Source organism: Trichosurus vulpecula, chromosome 6 (assembly GCF_011100635.1).
Source record: "Trichosurus vulpecula isolate mTriVul1 chromosome 6, mTriVul1.pri, whole genome shotgun sequence".
NCBI classification, from domain to species: domain Eukaryota; kingdom Metazoa; phylum Chordata; class Mammalia; order Diprotodontia; family Phalangeridae; genus Trichosurus; species Trichosurus vulpecula.
In genome coordinates this window covers 238693311-238708913 of record NC_050578.1, presented here as the reverse complement: position 1 = coordinate 238708913, position 15603 = coordinate 238693311, and the positions used below count along the sequence as shown (strand labels likewise).

Genomic DNA, 15603 nt, shown 5'->3' with positions numbered 1-15603 from the left:
TTTAGCAAACAAGTTTTATTTTCCAAAATGAAGAGATAGACATTCTTTGCATTTGGGGGCTGAAATGTCAGAATTCCTTTAAGATGCAAAAATATCTACCCTTTTGTGAGACATCTGATGTCCCATAGAATCTCCTAAAAGGATGGATTGTCGCATTTCTTGGGTCAAATCTAGTCTTTAGCTAGCAATGAATATTAATAGTGCAGGCCTGTGATAGAGAGGCATAGTGTCTTGTCTCATGGCAACCCCATAACACCCTAACCACTTCCTTGCTGTCTTGTTAAAGTGTTACTTCCTAGTTTGTGGCATTTTGTGTGTTTTGAAGGAAATTTCCACCTGCCACCACTGGATGGATTTTAAGAAGGAAGCTGACTTCTGTGCTGCTTTGAGTATTTTTTTAAAAGAGGTACTATAGGATTTAGAGTTGGGCAGGACTCTTGTTACGATGAGGATGCTGTTAATTAGTGGTAGAGTGGGGATAGAAACAAGTGGCTGTTGGATCCTCGATGGAGGGGGAAGGGGATTTTAGAGATCACCCAGCCAGTCAATTCACAAGCATTCATCAAGTGCCATGTAGGTAAGAGGCCTGGTCCTTGGCATTAGAGATAAAAGATAAAAATGAGAAAATCCTGGCCCTTAAGAAGTTCGTATTCTTTATCTAATAATAATAATGGTAATAATAATGATAGCTAGAATTTCTATAGCACTTTAAGGTTTTCAAAGTACTTTACATGTTATTTCATTTGGTCCTCGCAACAACCACAGGAGGTAGGTGCCATTATTATCCCCATTTCACAGATGAGAAAACTGAGACTGAGAATGGTGAAGTGGCTCGCCAAGGGTTTGAGGCAAGATTTAAACCCCTCTTCCTTATTCCAACTCCAGCCCGCTGTCTAGTGTAATACCTACCTGCCTCTACTAGGAGACGCAGCATGTGTGTTTGTATGTGTGTCTGTAGATATAGACAGCTGTGGCTATAGACAGCTATGGACAGTGAGGTGGCGACATAGTGCGCTGAGCACTGGGCTTGGAATCGGGAAGACTCATCTTCATGAGTTCAAATGCAACCTCACATATGTACTAGATGTGTGACTCTGGGCTAGTCACTTAACTCTGCCTCAGTTTCCTCATCTGTAAAATGAGCAGGAGAAGGAAATAGTAAACCGTTCTAGTGTCTCTGCGAAGAAAACCCCAAATTGGGGTCACAGAGTCAGTATAGGGAGATAGGAATAGGACCTGGATTTGTGAGATGTCTCTCCTGGATGAGGAAACTCTATATTAGCGTTAGCACGATTTCCTCGACTTAGAGTCTCAGCCACTCAAAGCCCTGAGAATGACGTGCCTGGGCGCTCTCATGGCCAGTGTGTGTCAGAGGTGGACCTTGAACCCGGGTCTTTAAGCTTCAAAGCTGGCTTTCTCTCCACCAGGGAAGTCACTGCTATTCTTCCTCCCTTTTCCCTCTGGCCTAGGGCTGGTGAGGGTGGTCTAGACAGTTGCAGGTGTGAGGCAGTTCTACCAGTTTGGAGGCCTTGGGCTTGATTTTCGGAGAAGGCCAGGAATGCAGTGCTAGGAAGCAGGAGCTGAGTGAGGCGTGGGAGCCAAGGGGAAGCTGGGAGGAGCTGAAGCACCATCCGCATTTGAGCAAAGGACCTACCGGGAGCTTATGGTGTAAGGGGAGCTTCCAGGTGTCCTTCTTTCCTAGGCTGAGCTGTGGGTGGGGAGCACTGGGGGCTTTTTGAAAGTTGCTGGCACTGTTTGTGCTGTCAGTACTTCTGTTAGAGAAGCTCAGGCTTTTTTAGATCCAGCTATTGGCAGATGCCTTTCTCTCCTACCAAACTGAAGGCGTAACGTACATATACCCCTTAAGGCAGGGAGTCTTAACTTTGTATCATGGACATCTGTAGAAGTCTGCTGAAGCCTATGGACCTTTTTTCAGAATAGAGTAATGTTTTGTTTTTTGAGGCAGTTGGGGTCAAGTGACTTGCCCAGGGTCACATAGCTAGTAAGTATCTGAGGTCACATTTGAACTCAGGTCCTTATGCCTACAGAGCTAATGCTCTATCCACTGTACCACCTAGCTGCCCCAGTAATGTTTTTAAATATATAAAATACATAGGATTACAAAGGAAACCAATTATACTAAAATATAGTCACATAATATTAGGGAAAAAAAACCAAGCTTTCTTGCGGGAAGCATGAGGGAGTGAGGGACCTTCTATGAATGTCTGCCTGTCTTATCTTTTTACCCCCCTCATCTGATCCCCACTTAGAGCTAGATGGGGTATGCTGGGACAGTGAGGTGAGTTCTTAATGGGATGGGGGCTGGCTTTTCAGTGTGGCTGGCTCAGAGCTTCCTTGGCTAAGGAGAGAAACATGAGATTGAGAAGTCTTTGGAAGGTGGGGAAAAAATGATGTGTGCCTGCCTTGGAACTGCAGACTGAGGAGTTGGGGATGTCTTAGAAACCTAGAATTTGAGAACAGGGAGAGAGGTCTTAAGCAGAATGACATGGGCCTGGAAGACTTTGATGATGTCTAATGACTCTTCCGGCTCCAAACTGCCAGGTACCATTTCAAGAAAGAAAAACAAAAGCCATTTAAAGCAGCCCAAAAGGTAGCTTCATTCTTAAAACATTCTCTGGGGTGGGGACAGGTAGGGAAAATGAGGTGATCTGGCTGGCTGGTTTGTGCCAGAAGCCTCCTAACTTCCATTTCTGTGAAGAAAGAACTTTCCAATGACCCTTCTGAAGCCAAGAGAAGAACATAGAGAGTTCAGGGGAAAAAGAGCTGGTGGTGGCTTGAAGACTAGCTGAAAGAGGGACGTTTTTAGGGTGTTATTTTAGTTCTGCTCCAAAGAGGAAGGAGGGATGGTCGAATGAGAGGCCAAACAGGAAAGGGAAACTGAGGCCCTGGGGGGTGGTGAGAGAGATCTCCAAGGTCATGTAGGAAGGAAATAACAGAGAAGGGATTTGTACTTGGGTCAGCCCTGGACTCAGTGTTCTTTCACATTGGCCACCATTTTTAAAGCTCCATTTATTTAACATTTTAAAAATACATACACATAATATACACGTCTGTATGCATGTCTGTACACTTATATACATGTATGCATACGTGTACACACAGAGAGGCTATACCAAATGACCTGGCCACCTGAGCTCACTGTAAAATTCTGCTTAAAGAAACCTATCAACAGCCTGCAGTTCTGTAATTACCCCCAACCCTTGGTAAACGGGTTCCACCATCCCCTTAACATCCTTGCAGCATAAAAGAAGCTGAATCTGAATTGAAGGAGGGAGTTGGATGGTAATCCTTTTCATCTTCTGGGAGGTGTGGGGAAAAAAAAAACTAGGCCGGCAGTTTTTAGCTGATCTCTGAGGGAGCCCTTAGGCTTTTTCTTAAAAAAAAAAAAAAAAAAAAAAAAAAAAAAAAAAAAAAAAAAAAGATTTCATTTCTCTGCTGAAATGTTGATCCTCAGTGAAAGCTAAAACTCTTCACAAATCAGGGTGTGCACACCTGTTTCTCATGGGGCTATGACACCTGCATGTCAAGTGAGGCCTATGGATTAACCCTTTGATTCACAGGAGAACCCCTTTCTAGAAGGTTTTCTCCCTTTTTTTTTTAACTTAAGGGGTTACGTTTTCTAACAGTTTTCATGTTTAAGCGGTGTGTTATATTGGCTAGGAAGCCAGCCTTGGAGCTAGTAAGACCTGAGTTCAGATGTGCCTTTGACACATACTGATTGGATGATTCCAAACTACTCTCTTAAGATTGAGAAGGTGCTAGGTGGTGGTGTGGATAGACTGCAGAACTTAGAGTCAGGAAGACCTGATATCAAATCCTCCCTTAGACTCTAGCCGTATGACCCCTGGGCAAATTATTTAACATCTTCTAATCCTCAGTTTCCACATCTGTTAAAAATAGGGATAATAATAGCACTGATTTCAAAGTTGTTGTGAGGTGCAAATGAAATAGCATGTGAAGTGTTAATAATGTTTTCAGGTGCATAGCATGTAAGTAGGAGCACAAAGGAGACCAATTATACTGAAATACTGTTATCACGATATTAAAAATAAACAAGCAGGTTAAGAACCTCTTGGAGGAAGCACGAGGGAGGCTTTCTTAGCTCCCTCCTCCCCTCATCTGATCCACCCTTAGAGCTGAGCAGGGTCTCCTAGGGATTGCTCTGTGAGTTCTTAACTGTGGGAGCTGCTTCTACAGTGTAGCTGGCCAAGAGTTTTCTTGGCTCAGGAGAGAAGCATGGGACTGAGAGGTTTCCTCACCGGTGAAACCCCAGGTCCTGGGATTTGGGGGAACCATTTGGTGCTTGAGAAACTTCCCATCTTGGCATTTCTTTGCAGTGCAGTCATTTTGGGTGTGGTAGCTGAGAACTCCCCTGGAGAGTCTTGGAGTAAAAAGTCTTGGGTTGGTCACTCTCAGTGTCCTGGTCTGTAACATGAAGCACCATGGATGATTCCCCCCCCCCCCCCCCCCCCCCCCCGCCACCGGCACTGACGTTCTGGGATTCTAGGCCATGCATGAAGATGAAGGCGCGCAGGCTATCATTTCCTCTGTGTGGGTGCTCCCTCTGCCAGGGCCCAAGGTCACGCAGCCAGAAGGTGTCACAGACAGCAGCAAACCATCTGAGTAGTTTTAAAAGCCTGCTCCCTGGCCAGCTGTTCTTAACTAGAATGATTCAAGGGGTTGAATTCTGAGCTTCCTTCTGTTTTTCCTCTTCCTGTCTTTCTTGAGAGAAGGAAGAAGAGCATCATTTGTCCTGCTGATTCACCCACCACCTGGGAGGTGGGGGCCAGGGGTGGGGGGAGCAGTACAGGATTGTTTGGGGGAGGGGGAAAGGACAGCAGCCCCTGGAAAATTGCGTGTTGGCAGGACTTGGTTTATTGACATAGGAATTTTTAATCCTAAGCCTGGGGAATGGGCTGCAGTTCACCTTTGCATTGTGAAAAGTTTGGTTTTTGGTGTTTTAAAAAGGGATCGTATTGAGCCAAGCAGACTCTGTTCCTAAAATGGGATCTTGTCAAATAGGGAAAAAAATAAACCAAGTTAATAAGCATTTATTAAGTGCCTCTTACGTGCCAGAGACTGCACTAAGTGTTGGAGATACAAAGAGAGGGAAACACAGTCCTTGCCTCCAAGGAACTCATAGTCAAAATAACACTGATTAAAGGGTGCGTGCAGATTCTATACTGGCCAGATTTGGGGCAAGGGCAATGGGAAGCATAGAAACAGTTTCCAATTACCCACAAAACTCTGGAAGCCTCAAGTAGAGAAGACAAACTGTTATAATTATAATCATTCTTATTAAGGAAGACTCCTTAGCCAGGGATGGGTAACCCGTGGCTTGCAGGCCACATGTGGCCCTTGAGGGCCTCACTTGTGGTCCTTGGACTGAATCCAAACTTCACAGAACAAATCTCTTTCATAAAAGGATTTGTTCTGTAAAACCTGGACTAAGTCAAAAGGCCACACCCAAGGACCTAGAAGGCCACAGGTTCCCCACCTGCTTTAGAACTTCAGTAGATGTGAGCTGCTAGCCTATTCCCTTAGAGGGATGGGATGAATTCTGGAGCATATGGGGAAAAAGATGCATTTATGCCCAGCCCCAAATGCTTGGGACAGCAACAGTCTGTTTGCTTGGACTTTTTCAATACCTTTTCAGGTCTTTTTTAGTTATATCAGGGACAAAGCCTCAATTAGTCATTTCTTGTTGATCATTTAATAAAAATATTTAAGTGTCTCTTATGTGGACAGTACAAAGACAAAAAATGAAACTGTCCCCATCCTCAAGGAGGTTACGTTCTATCTGAGGAAGAAACACCATGGAGAGATATAAAAATAGAAACCATACACAAAGTAAATTGAGTGAGGAAGGGAGTGGGGGAGGTAACATCCTAGGGGAATTCAAGGAGGGCCTTATGGAAGAGGGAACACTAAGCCAAGCTTTAGGGATAGGATCATTGAATCTAAGTACCAAGCCCCTCAGTTTGTAGATGAGGAACTGAAGCTCCGAAAGGTCAGAAGACTCACTCAAGGTCATACATAGCTGGTAGTCCTCTGTCTCCAATGCCGTTAGTCTTTCTATTGCTCCTTGCTGCCTCCCTTACTTACAAATGCATTCATCGTCCACTTAAAAGATGAACTTTATATTTGATTGATACTGCAGTTAATTTTGGTGCCCGAGTGACCTAGCCCATTTAGCTTTGTACAGAAGTGGGGAATCTTTTCCCCCTCCCCCAAATGTGCTTTTCACTTCATGTATTTCTGATTCCTAGGCTATGGTAAAGAATATTTATCTTTCTAGGGCTCAGTTTCTATATCTGTAAAATGAAGACAGATTCCTACTGTTGATTCCAACTTTAATGTTCCACAAACCTACTTAATATTCATTCTGCCATCACAATTTATGGCTCTAACAACTCAAGAATATTTTTTCATGAGATCATTTCCCTAATAGAAAAGGAGATCAACAATTCCATATGACTCCAGACATTCTGCTAGAACATGGAATATAAAGAGCATAGGACGGCTAGCGGGCCACGTATGACCAGAGGGCAAAAATCACTTAACCTCTCAGTGCCTCAGGCATCTCTCTAAGGAACAGGCACTATACCTTTGAGCCTAGGATTGCCTTTCTTTGTATCCTCTGAGCTCAGCACTGTGCCTGGCACTGAGTTAGTGCTTAATAGAAGTTTGTTGCCTTGACTTCTTAACCTTTTTTTGTTTCATGGACCCCACTGGTCGTTTCTGAAGCCTGTGTACCCTTTTTCATAATAGCATACATAAAATAAAATCCACAGTATGACAAAGAAAACCAATCATATTGAAATAAAGTTTTCAGAATATATATATACACACACATATGTGTGTGTGTGTGTGTATGTATGTGTATATGTGTATATATATATATATACACACACATATATATATATTAAAGTTCATGAATCCCAGGTTAAGAACTCCTTCTCTGAGGCTACAAATTATAGACCATGTGGTAATTTGCATTAGGGAAGGGAGTTTCTCCACAGAGATGAAACCACTGCTCCATACCCACCCTGCAAATGATCACAACTGGAAGAGACTTGATCCAAATTCCCGATTTTCAAAATGGGGAAATTGAGGCTCAGTCAACAATTTATTAAGCACTCACTGTGTGCCAGGCATCATACTAAGCTCTGGAAAGGTCAAGGGATTTATCCAAGGTCAGATAACAGCAGAGTTAAGATGGAAACACTGGTCTCCTAGCTCTCCCAGTTCTGATACTACATGTGTCTACGGAATATTGTCCCCTCTCCTAGGGAAAACACCATCCGAGCCTTCTTGCAGTAGGTGGATTATCCCATTCGCTCTCCCTATTCATATGTCATTTATACCACCACATCAACCATATTGGAAAATGTATATTTGAAGGTTGGGATACATTTCCAACCCTGTGCTCATTTCCACTTCAAGTGAACTTATGTGTCATTTCAGCTTTCTGTCTGTTTGAAAAAATAACCACCAAAGGTATTAAATGTTTTCAGGCTTTATAAACAAGGTGTAAAAATGCTGGGTTAAAATATTGTCTTGCATCTATGAAGTATATCTAATTTTAAAATTGACATAGCTCTGATTTTTAAAGTAAAACTGATATTTGGACCAATAAATCCTGTTAGTTTGGAAGAAGTTAGAGAATACGCTGACTGATGGAAGTTAGCATGGGGCTTATTTTTTAAAAAATAATTTTCTCTTGAAATAGGTGTCACCCAAATTATTAGAGCCATTATAATTTCCATTCTCAGTTTCAAATTTTTTGAGTTGTGAGATTTGTGTGACTCATCGACTCATTCCTTAACGATTAAAATGTGTTCTTGAACTTGGCTGTTGTCTTTCTCCAACAGGCGTCTAGATGCCAATCATATTACCTCAGTCCCAGAGGAGAGCTTTGAGGGTCTCGTTCAGTTGCGGCATCTGTGGCTTGACGACAACAGTCTGAACGAAGTTCCTGTCCGACCACTCAGCAACCTCCCCTCTCTCCAAGCTCTGACCTTGGCTCTCAACAAGATCACAAGCATCCCTGACTTTGCCTTTACCAACCTTTCAAGCCTTGTGGTTCTGTAAGTACTAGCTGCTTTAAATTTCTTATTCAGGTCAGTCTTAAGAAGTACTTAGTGTGTGCCAGGCACTATGCTAAACAGAGAGGTGGGAGTGTGAGGGAGAGGCATCTCTTGGCATTTCCGACTTTAACTCTGTAAAAAGTACTTGGTCTTCTGTGGCACGTTACTGGAGAGCCAAAACACAGTGCAGCTCCCAACACTAAAGAAATGGTTATTCTGCTGAACTGCCCTGGCTGGGCCACATGCAAAATAATCTCAACATGCCTTTATTAAGCCTCTGTGGTATATGTAATAAGAATATCTACTTTGGTCTTTGAGATGGCACAAGAGAAGGTAGGTCTTTAATTTGTGAGAAGACTGGGCAAGATTCGATCACTAAACTTTTATTAATGTGCCAGGCATTGCTAAGAAGAGGCAGGCACGGAAGGGGTCTAAGTCTGCATTGTTAAAGTGGACACCCAGGTTGATTAGATGAGAGATCCTTTTGAGGAAGTATGTGGAAAGCATTGGGCGTACAGAGACACACAGTGATCTTGTAGTCTCCCCAGAGTGGGGGGGGGGGGTATAAGATATGACATGTATGCTGTTGAGAATGTGCACAGCAATTTGAAGAGAGATCAGAGGAATCAGCAGGATCTTGCCATGGGAGTTGGCACATGAAATGTGCGTTCAGTGATACTTAGGGATTCTGTGAGGTGGGGAGGAAGGCATGGGGAATAGCAAAGGCATGGGGAATAGCAAAGGCATGGAGACAGGAGATGAAATACTGAACTTGGTGCATAGAAAACAGGTCAGTTTATCTGGAAGGCATGAAAAGAAGTAAGATGGAATAGATGAACAAAAGTATACCAGAACCATAGTGTGAAGGGCTTGTCATTTAGGGAGGTCTTCATGGGTAGCTGGATGGCACAGTGGATAGGGTACTGGGCTTGGAATCAGGAAGACTCCTCTTCACCAGATCAAATGTGGTCTCAGACACTTATTGGCTCTGTGATCCTGGGCAAGTCACTTGACCCTATTTACCTCAGTTTCTTCTTCTGTAAAATGAGTCGGAGAAGGAAATGGCAAACCGCTCCAGTATCTCTGCCAGGAAAGTCCCCAAATGGGGTCATGAAGAGTCAGACATGACTGAAAAATACCTGAACAACAGATTTATCCTTGAGGTAACAACAAGCCAACTGAGGGCTCTTGAACCAAGGAATGACATGGTCATATTTCTGCTTTAAGAACATTATTTGGGCATCCATGAGGAGGATGGACTGGAGAGGGGAGGGGCTAAAAGCAGGGAGTCCATTCTAGGAAGCCAGAGCAAAAAGTCCAAGTGCAAGGTGAGGAGGGCCCAAATTGGGAACATCTAACGGATTTTATGACATTATGAGACCTTCTGACCTTGCCATCGGATTTACTGTATACAGAGGCCCAAGCTGAGCCAAATACTATATAAACCATGTTTGGTTTGGGCTTTAATGGGGATCACGAGTTTCTTTTTAGCTTGGACTCCGTAAAACAAAATGGTATTTAGATTCATTTGGGGCCAGGGCTTAGCAAATTAGTACGTTTTGTTCCACGTTTGGGTTCAGGTCTCTACTGTCCATGCCAGAAGGTAATAGAAATTAAATTCTGTTCAAATGCTCATGCTACAGACCTTTTGCAAGCTCAAACTGCCCTTCTCCCCTGTTTACAAATGATTAAGGGCAAATGATGAAGATTTTGTAATGATTTACATTTAAGATGCAGTCAACAATGTTTTCCCTCTGTTTTAAATAGGTAAATAGAAAATGAATCCAAAGAAACTGTGTTCCATCCCCATATGTGCATAAGTGACTCAGATGGCCCCTCCCCTCTGTCTTTATTTAGGATCAGAGATTTAGAACTGGACAGTACCTTTAGAGGTCAGGTATTCCAACCCTTTCATGACTGTCCAAGCTCACACGGATAGTTTAGTGACAAGAATCAGGATTTAAATCCAGATCTACCTCTCTTTTTGTTATGATACCTCCTCAATTAAATTTCATTCCACGAACAAATATTTATGTGGAAGGCACTGGAGATAGACAAACTGGAGAAAGTCCTAACCTTCAAGGAGCTTATATTCTCCTGTGCGTGCCCACAAATGAGTGTAATGCAAGAAAAATGGAGGGGGCAAGGCTAGATGGGTAGTTGGGATGCTCGGAGATTGCTTCTTGTAGGAGGAAGCTAGAGATCTGGAGAGAAGGTAATGAGGAGGGAAAGCATCCCAGGCCTGGCAGACAGCTTATATAAGTGCAGGGGTAAGGGATTGGGTGTGGGAAACATCTCATAGTCTGGTTTGGCTGGAATATGGAGTTTGTGAAGGGGAACAGGCTGTCAAAAAAGGCAGATAGGAGTCTAATGGTATGGAAACTTCAGTGTCGAGCTAAGAGAGGCTATTTTATCCTATCCAGGCAATAGGGAGCTCCTAAGGGTTAAGCAAGCAAATGATACGGTCAGACCTGTGCCTTAGGCAAATGACATGTGGAGAATGCATTGGAGAAGGGGATAGAAAAGGGTTTAGAAAACCAACTTTGGGCAAGCTATGTTGTTTCTCTGAGCCTATTTTCTGACCGGTGAAATGGGAGGAATTGCCTTTTACTGGATTATTGTGAGGACTGAATATACAGACTCTTTATTTGGAAGGTGCCCAGGAGACCAGGTAGTCCAGATGGCTGACTGAGGGCTTCATATTCACTGAAAAGACTGAGGCCCTTTGCTGCCAGCTCCTTCTTCCAGCTCCTTCTTCCCTCCTCCTTTTCATCTTATATATCCCCCAGATGTCTTCTCCTACCATATCTCCTTCACTATAGTCTCTAATGTAGAGTTGGCCCTTCTTCTCTTTCTCCTTCTCCTTGACAGGACCAACCTCTCTACAAGGCATGCCCTTGCTCCTCACCATTATCTCTAGCAGTTTGCCCCAGCTTTTCTTATCTTCATTCTCCCTCTCCCTCTCTCTTTCCATCTCCCTCCCTCCCTTCCTCCTTCCCTCTCTCTCTTTTCACTTGTTCTCTAACATTTACAAACACACTCAAATCTCATTCTTTTAAAAGCAAGAAATAAACAAAAAACTTCAGTTAATCCCACCATCCCTGCTAGCTCTTTCAATATCTGCCACCACCCCACCCCAGCTTAAACTCCTTTCAGAAGTTGTCTATCCAAGGTCCCTCAAACTCCTCTCCTTATGTGTTTTCTTCTAAAGCCTCTACCGTCTGACTTCCAGCCTCATCATTCAGCTGAAAACTGCTTTGCAAAGTTATCTGTGATCTCTTAATTGACAGATTTAGTGGCGTTTTCTCAATCCTCATCCTTCTCAGCATATCTGCAGCCTTTGACACCTCCTATCCTATTAGTTTGGCACTTACCACCTGCAGCTCGGTGGTATGGCAGATGGAGTTCTGGGCCTGGAGGCAAGAAGACTCATCTTCCTGAGTTCAAATCTGACCTCAGATCTTTACTCGCTGTTTGACCCTGGGCGAGTCACTTAACCTCTTTCCCTCAGTTTCCTCAAAAGGAAATGGCAAACCACTCCAATATCTCTGCCAAGAAAACCTCAAATGGGGTCACTTGAAATGACTGAACAACATAATCACTTGTTAGTTTAGTACCGAAACATATGTGGGAGCTACTTTAAATACTTAAAACAATTACTGCCTAGAGATATCTACGTATTATTTCTGATTCTTTTTTTCCCCAGGCACCTTCATAACAATAAAATTAAGACCCTGGGCCAGCACTGTTTTGATGGGTTAGACAACTTGGAAACCTTGTAAGTACATCTTGAATAATCTTTGTTACTGACCATGATGTGCATTTATATGACCATTGTAAAAGGATATATGCTATTGAATCCATAATTTACTTCTGATTTTTTTGGTCATGTTATGGCATTTCAGTTTGGGCAGTCTTATGGCCAGGATCAAGAATAATTCAGACTTGTGACTAGAAAAGGAACCTCTCTTCTCTTTGGGGCTAGGGTTGGGGTGGGCTGGGCTATTGAGGATTCTTCTTAATTGTGGTTTTATTTGCACTTTCAATCTCATGATCTAAGGGAAATGGAACTAGATCTTCATAAAGAAAAATTTAGAATATTTAAGAAATGCAGTGTGTGAATCATTTCTGCAAATATTACTCTAAAATCATGTCATTAATTCATTATAAGTGGGCTCCAGCTTTATGTCTTAAACCCCAATTCAGTTATTAATCCGGCCACCCGGGTATAGCACTGTTACTTTAAAACCGTGGTCTCCTTGAGTGTTGTTTCACCTGATTTTGTTGAAACAGGTGGCATATTAAGGCTGACATTATGACCTTCAACAGTAGCACTGTGTTGTGTTCTTTACAAAGATGATCCCTTTTTAAAGGAGCCTGATCTGAATGAGCCCGGTAGCTGTGAGTTTCTGCCTTGGCTCCTTCTTGTTTCTTAGGCTTCTCTAGGGAAACAAAGTCTGGACAGGAAGATTCAGGCCACTCTTTGTTGGTAGCCACCATTGCAAAGGGGATCAGAGTCCCAGAATTTCATGGAGGTCATTCTGTTCACTAGACAGTCCTCAATTTTGGGGAAATACTGTTCAGAGGCTTTGTTAACTACTAGATGGAATGCTGGCCTTGGAGTCAGGAAGACCCAGGTTCAAATGCTGCCTCTACTAGCTGGGGGACGCTGGGCAAACCACTTGAGCTTCAGCCATCTCCCTATGACTTCCTTATTGAGTCAGAGACAGTCTGGAGTCTGTGTTGATGGAGGGAGTTCACACAGCTAGAGTTCCCCACAGGGATAAAATCTGATATGAATTTTTAAACCTTGAGAAAACTTTTTAAAATTACAAACTTCACAAACACTACGCTCTCTCCAGATACTATATCCTTTATCTTTTTAGAATAGACTCCTATAAAGGACTTCTTTGGTAGTGAATTTCTAAGGAGATAATAATTTTACTGCCGTTTTCTGCCATGGAATAAACTAACGTGAAGATATTAGTGTGGGAGAATTTTTTAACTTGATTAAAAAAATACTGATCCAGAGACCTGTTAATCTGTATGCGATGTCACCTTCCTAAGCAGAGAGGTAGACAGTAGCAGCCCAGTCTGGCATATGTTCTTAGACATGATCAATGGGTTGATTTATTTTGCTTCATTGTATTTGTTTTTACAAGAGAGGGTTCTGTAGGGGCTCAACTATTGGGTAGTGACAAAGATTTTAAAAAAGAAAAGCATATCAATGAAATACTTAAAAAAGAAAAAAGCCATAAGCCTACCATAAAAGTCTTGGTAATTCCATGAAACTTTTCTTATTTACGGTTTTGATTTCTATAACACATTTACTGATAGGTGACATTTTTGGATGATTCATATTTTAGAATAGAGTTATAACTAGTAAAATTCCTTCCAATAATGGTATCAAATTCAAATAGAAATAGATTCCTGCAACCATGTATTGACTTAGAAAATCACAAATGAACAGGATCTGTGTTGTATTGTATTTTTATTCATTTTGTTAAACATTTCCCAATTGCATTTTAATCTGGTTCAGGCCCAAGCCAGGAGTTTTAAACTTCTGTCTTGCAAAGATGTGATTATTGTTCAATCTGGTTTCATCTTCATTTTCACATTCCTTCTAGGGACTTGAACTATAATAATTTGGGAGAATTTCCTCAAGCAATTAAAGCATTGCCAAGCCTGAAGGAGCTGTGAGTCTTTCTTTGCCTCATTCTTCCATCACTCCTGCCTCACCCCCAGCCCTCTCACATGCCAATGATAGATGATCTGAAGTGTCTATTACGTAATTGTACCAAATGAACTGTGCTATTGTCCAACCGAGAAAGCATTTATTAAGCACCTACTCCCTTCCTCAGCCCTGTTTTCTGGTCTGTCAAATGAGAAGGGTGGGTCTACTCTAAATGGCCTCTGAATCCCTTTCCAGCTCTAGGTATATACTCCTATGTGCAAGATGTTGTGCTGGATACTGGGGAATGCAGGAGAACCCTCCCCCTGCCACCCGCCACACACTCCCCTGCTCTCAGGACTCTTGGATTCTTCTGTGAAGATAATCTTATTAATGGATAATATGTATGAGAGTGTGTGTGTGTGCGTGTGCACATGCACACATGTGATCTTTTCATGAAGGATACAGAGTTAACAACTAAGAGATCAAGGAAGAAGACTCTTCCGTGGAAGGTGGCATATAAATTGGGACTTTATTATCATCAACAAATCTCTCTCAAGTTTCTGTGATGTTTAGGGCAGCATTCTAGGTGCAGGGAATAGGAAGAGATAGAAGCCGGGCTACCTGCTCTCCAGGGCTGGCTGGGCCGATGTGTCATCTGCTGGGCTTAGATTAGGAGCCGCCATGACTCGAATCCTTGTTGGTGGTGTTACCTTGCACAAGTCCCTTCATCATTCTGAGCCTCTTTTCCTCGTCTATGAAATAGGGATATTAATGATTGCAGCATTTACCTGCTGTGATTATTATGAAGAAAGGACTCAAAGCACTGTAAAAATAGTTATTGTTATGAACAAAGACCTAAAACAACAAAGAACTGCGTGAAGCAGCAGATGGCAGGTGTAGACAGTAAGTGGCTTGCTCATCGTAGGTACCTAATGTCTATTGAATCAAAAAAGTGCTGAGAGAGCAGTGTTCATTGAGGTTTGGAGCAGGTTCCATGACAGAGACCTTCATTTAATAACTTTTTTTCTCCTCTTAGACAAATACACTTATCTATAATTTCATCACCAAATACATGTGTGTGTAGTGTATATGATGTATGTGTGTATGTATACAGTATATATATATACTATATGTATGTATATATACTATATCTGTGCTATATATACTATACATGCTATATGTATATATCTGAGTGCATATATACTATATATGTGTGTATATGTGCATATATACTATATGTGTGTGTATATATTCTATGTGTGTGTATATATCTGTGTGTATGTATTCTATATATGTGTGTATATTTATCTGTGTGCATATATACTATATAAGTGTGTATATATTCTGTATGTGCATATATGTGTGCATGTGTTCTATATGTGTATATATCTGTGTTCATATATACTATATAAATGTGTATATATTCTATATGTGTGTATACATCTGTGTGTATGTGTTCTGTATATATATATATGTGTGCATTTACATTGTATGTGTGTGTATACATATACATGTATCTGTGTGTGCCTGTTTATGTTTGTGATTAGAAGATGGCAGATTGATCAAGGAAAGCTTCCTGTAGGAAGAAGCACCTGAACTAAGCCTTAAAGGAAGTTAAAATTTCTGAGAGGTGGCAAAGAGTATCTTCACTGCAAGGCCATAGTTTAACCTAGGATCTGGGGCAATTTACGCATCCATACATATATACACATAAAGATGGACAGAGGTTAAACATTGTGGCTTTGGAGCTAGGCACAGTGCTTCTTAGTGGACTGGTCATCTCCAAAACATGAGATAAAATTAGAATTTTCTTGTCTT

The 15603-nt window shown here is 42.0% G+C and overlaps 1 protein-coding gene across 2 annotated transcripts in view; it reads left to right on the top strand.

Annotated features, from left to right (window-relative positions):
- Positions 1–15603, top strand: part of LGR4 (leucine rich repeat containing G protein-coupled receptor 4) — a 127432-nt gene that overhangs the window by 92342 nt on the left and 19487 nt on the right. For both annotated transcript variants that reach the window (XM_036762826.1, XM_036762827.1), the window contains exons 5-7: positions 7896–8111; positions 11818–11889; positions 13739–13807. In XM_036762826.1, coding sequence (XP_036618721.1) covers positions 7896–8111; positions 11818–11889; positions 13739–13807 — 357 coding nt within the window. The remainder of the gene's footprint in view (positions 1–7895; positions 8112–11817; positions 11890–13738; positions 13808–15603) is intronic.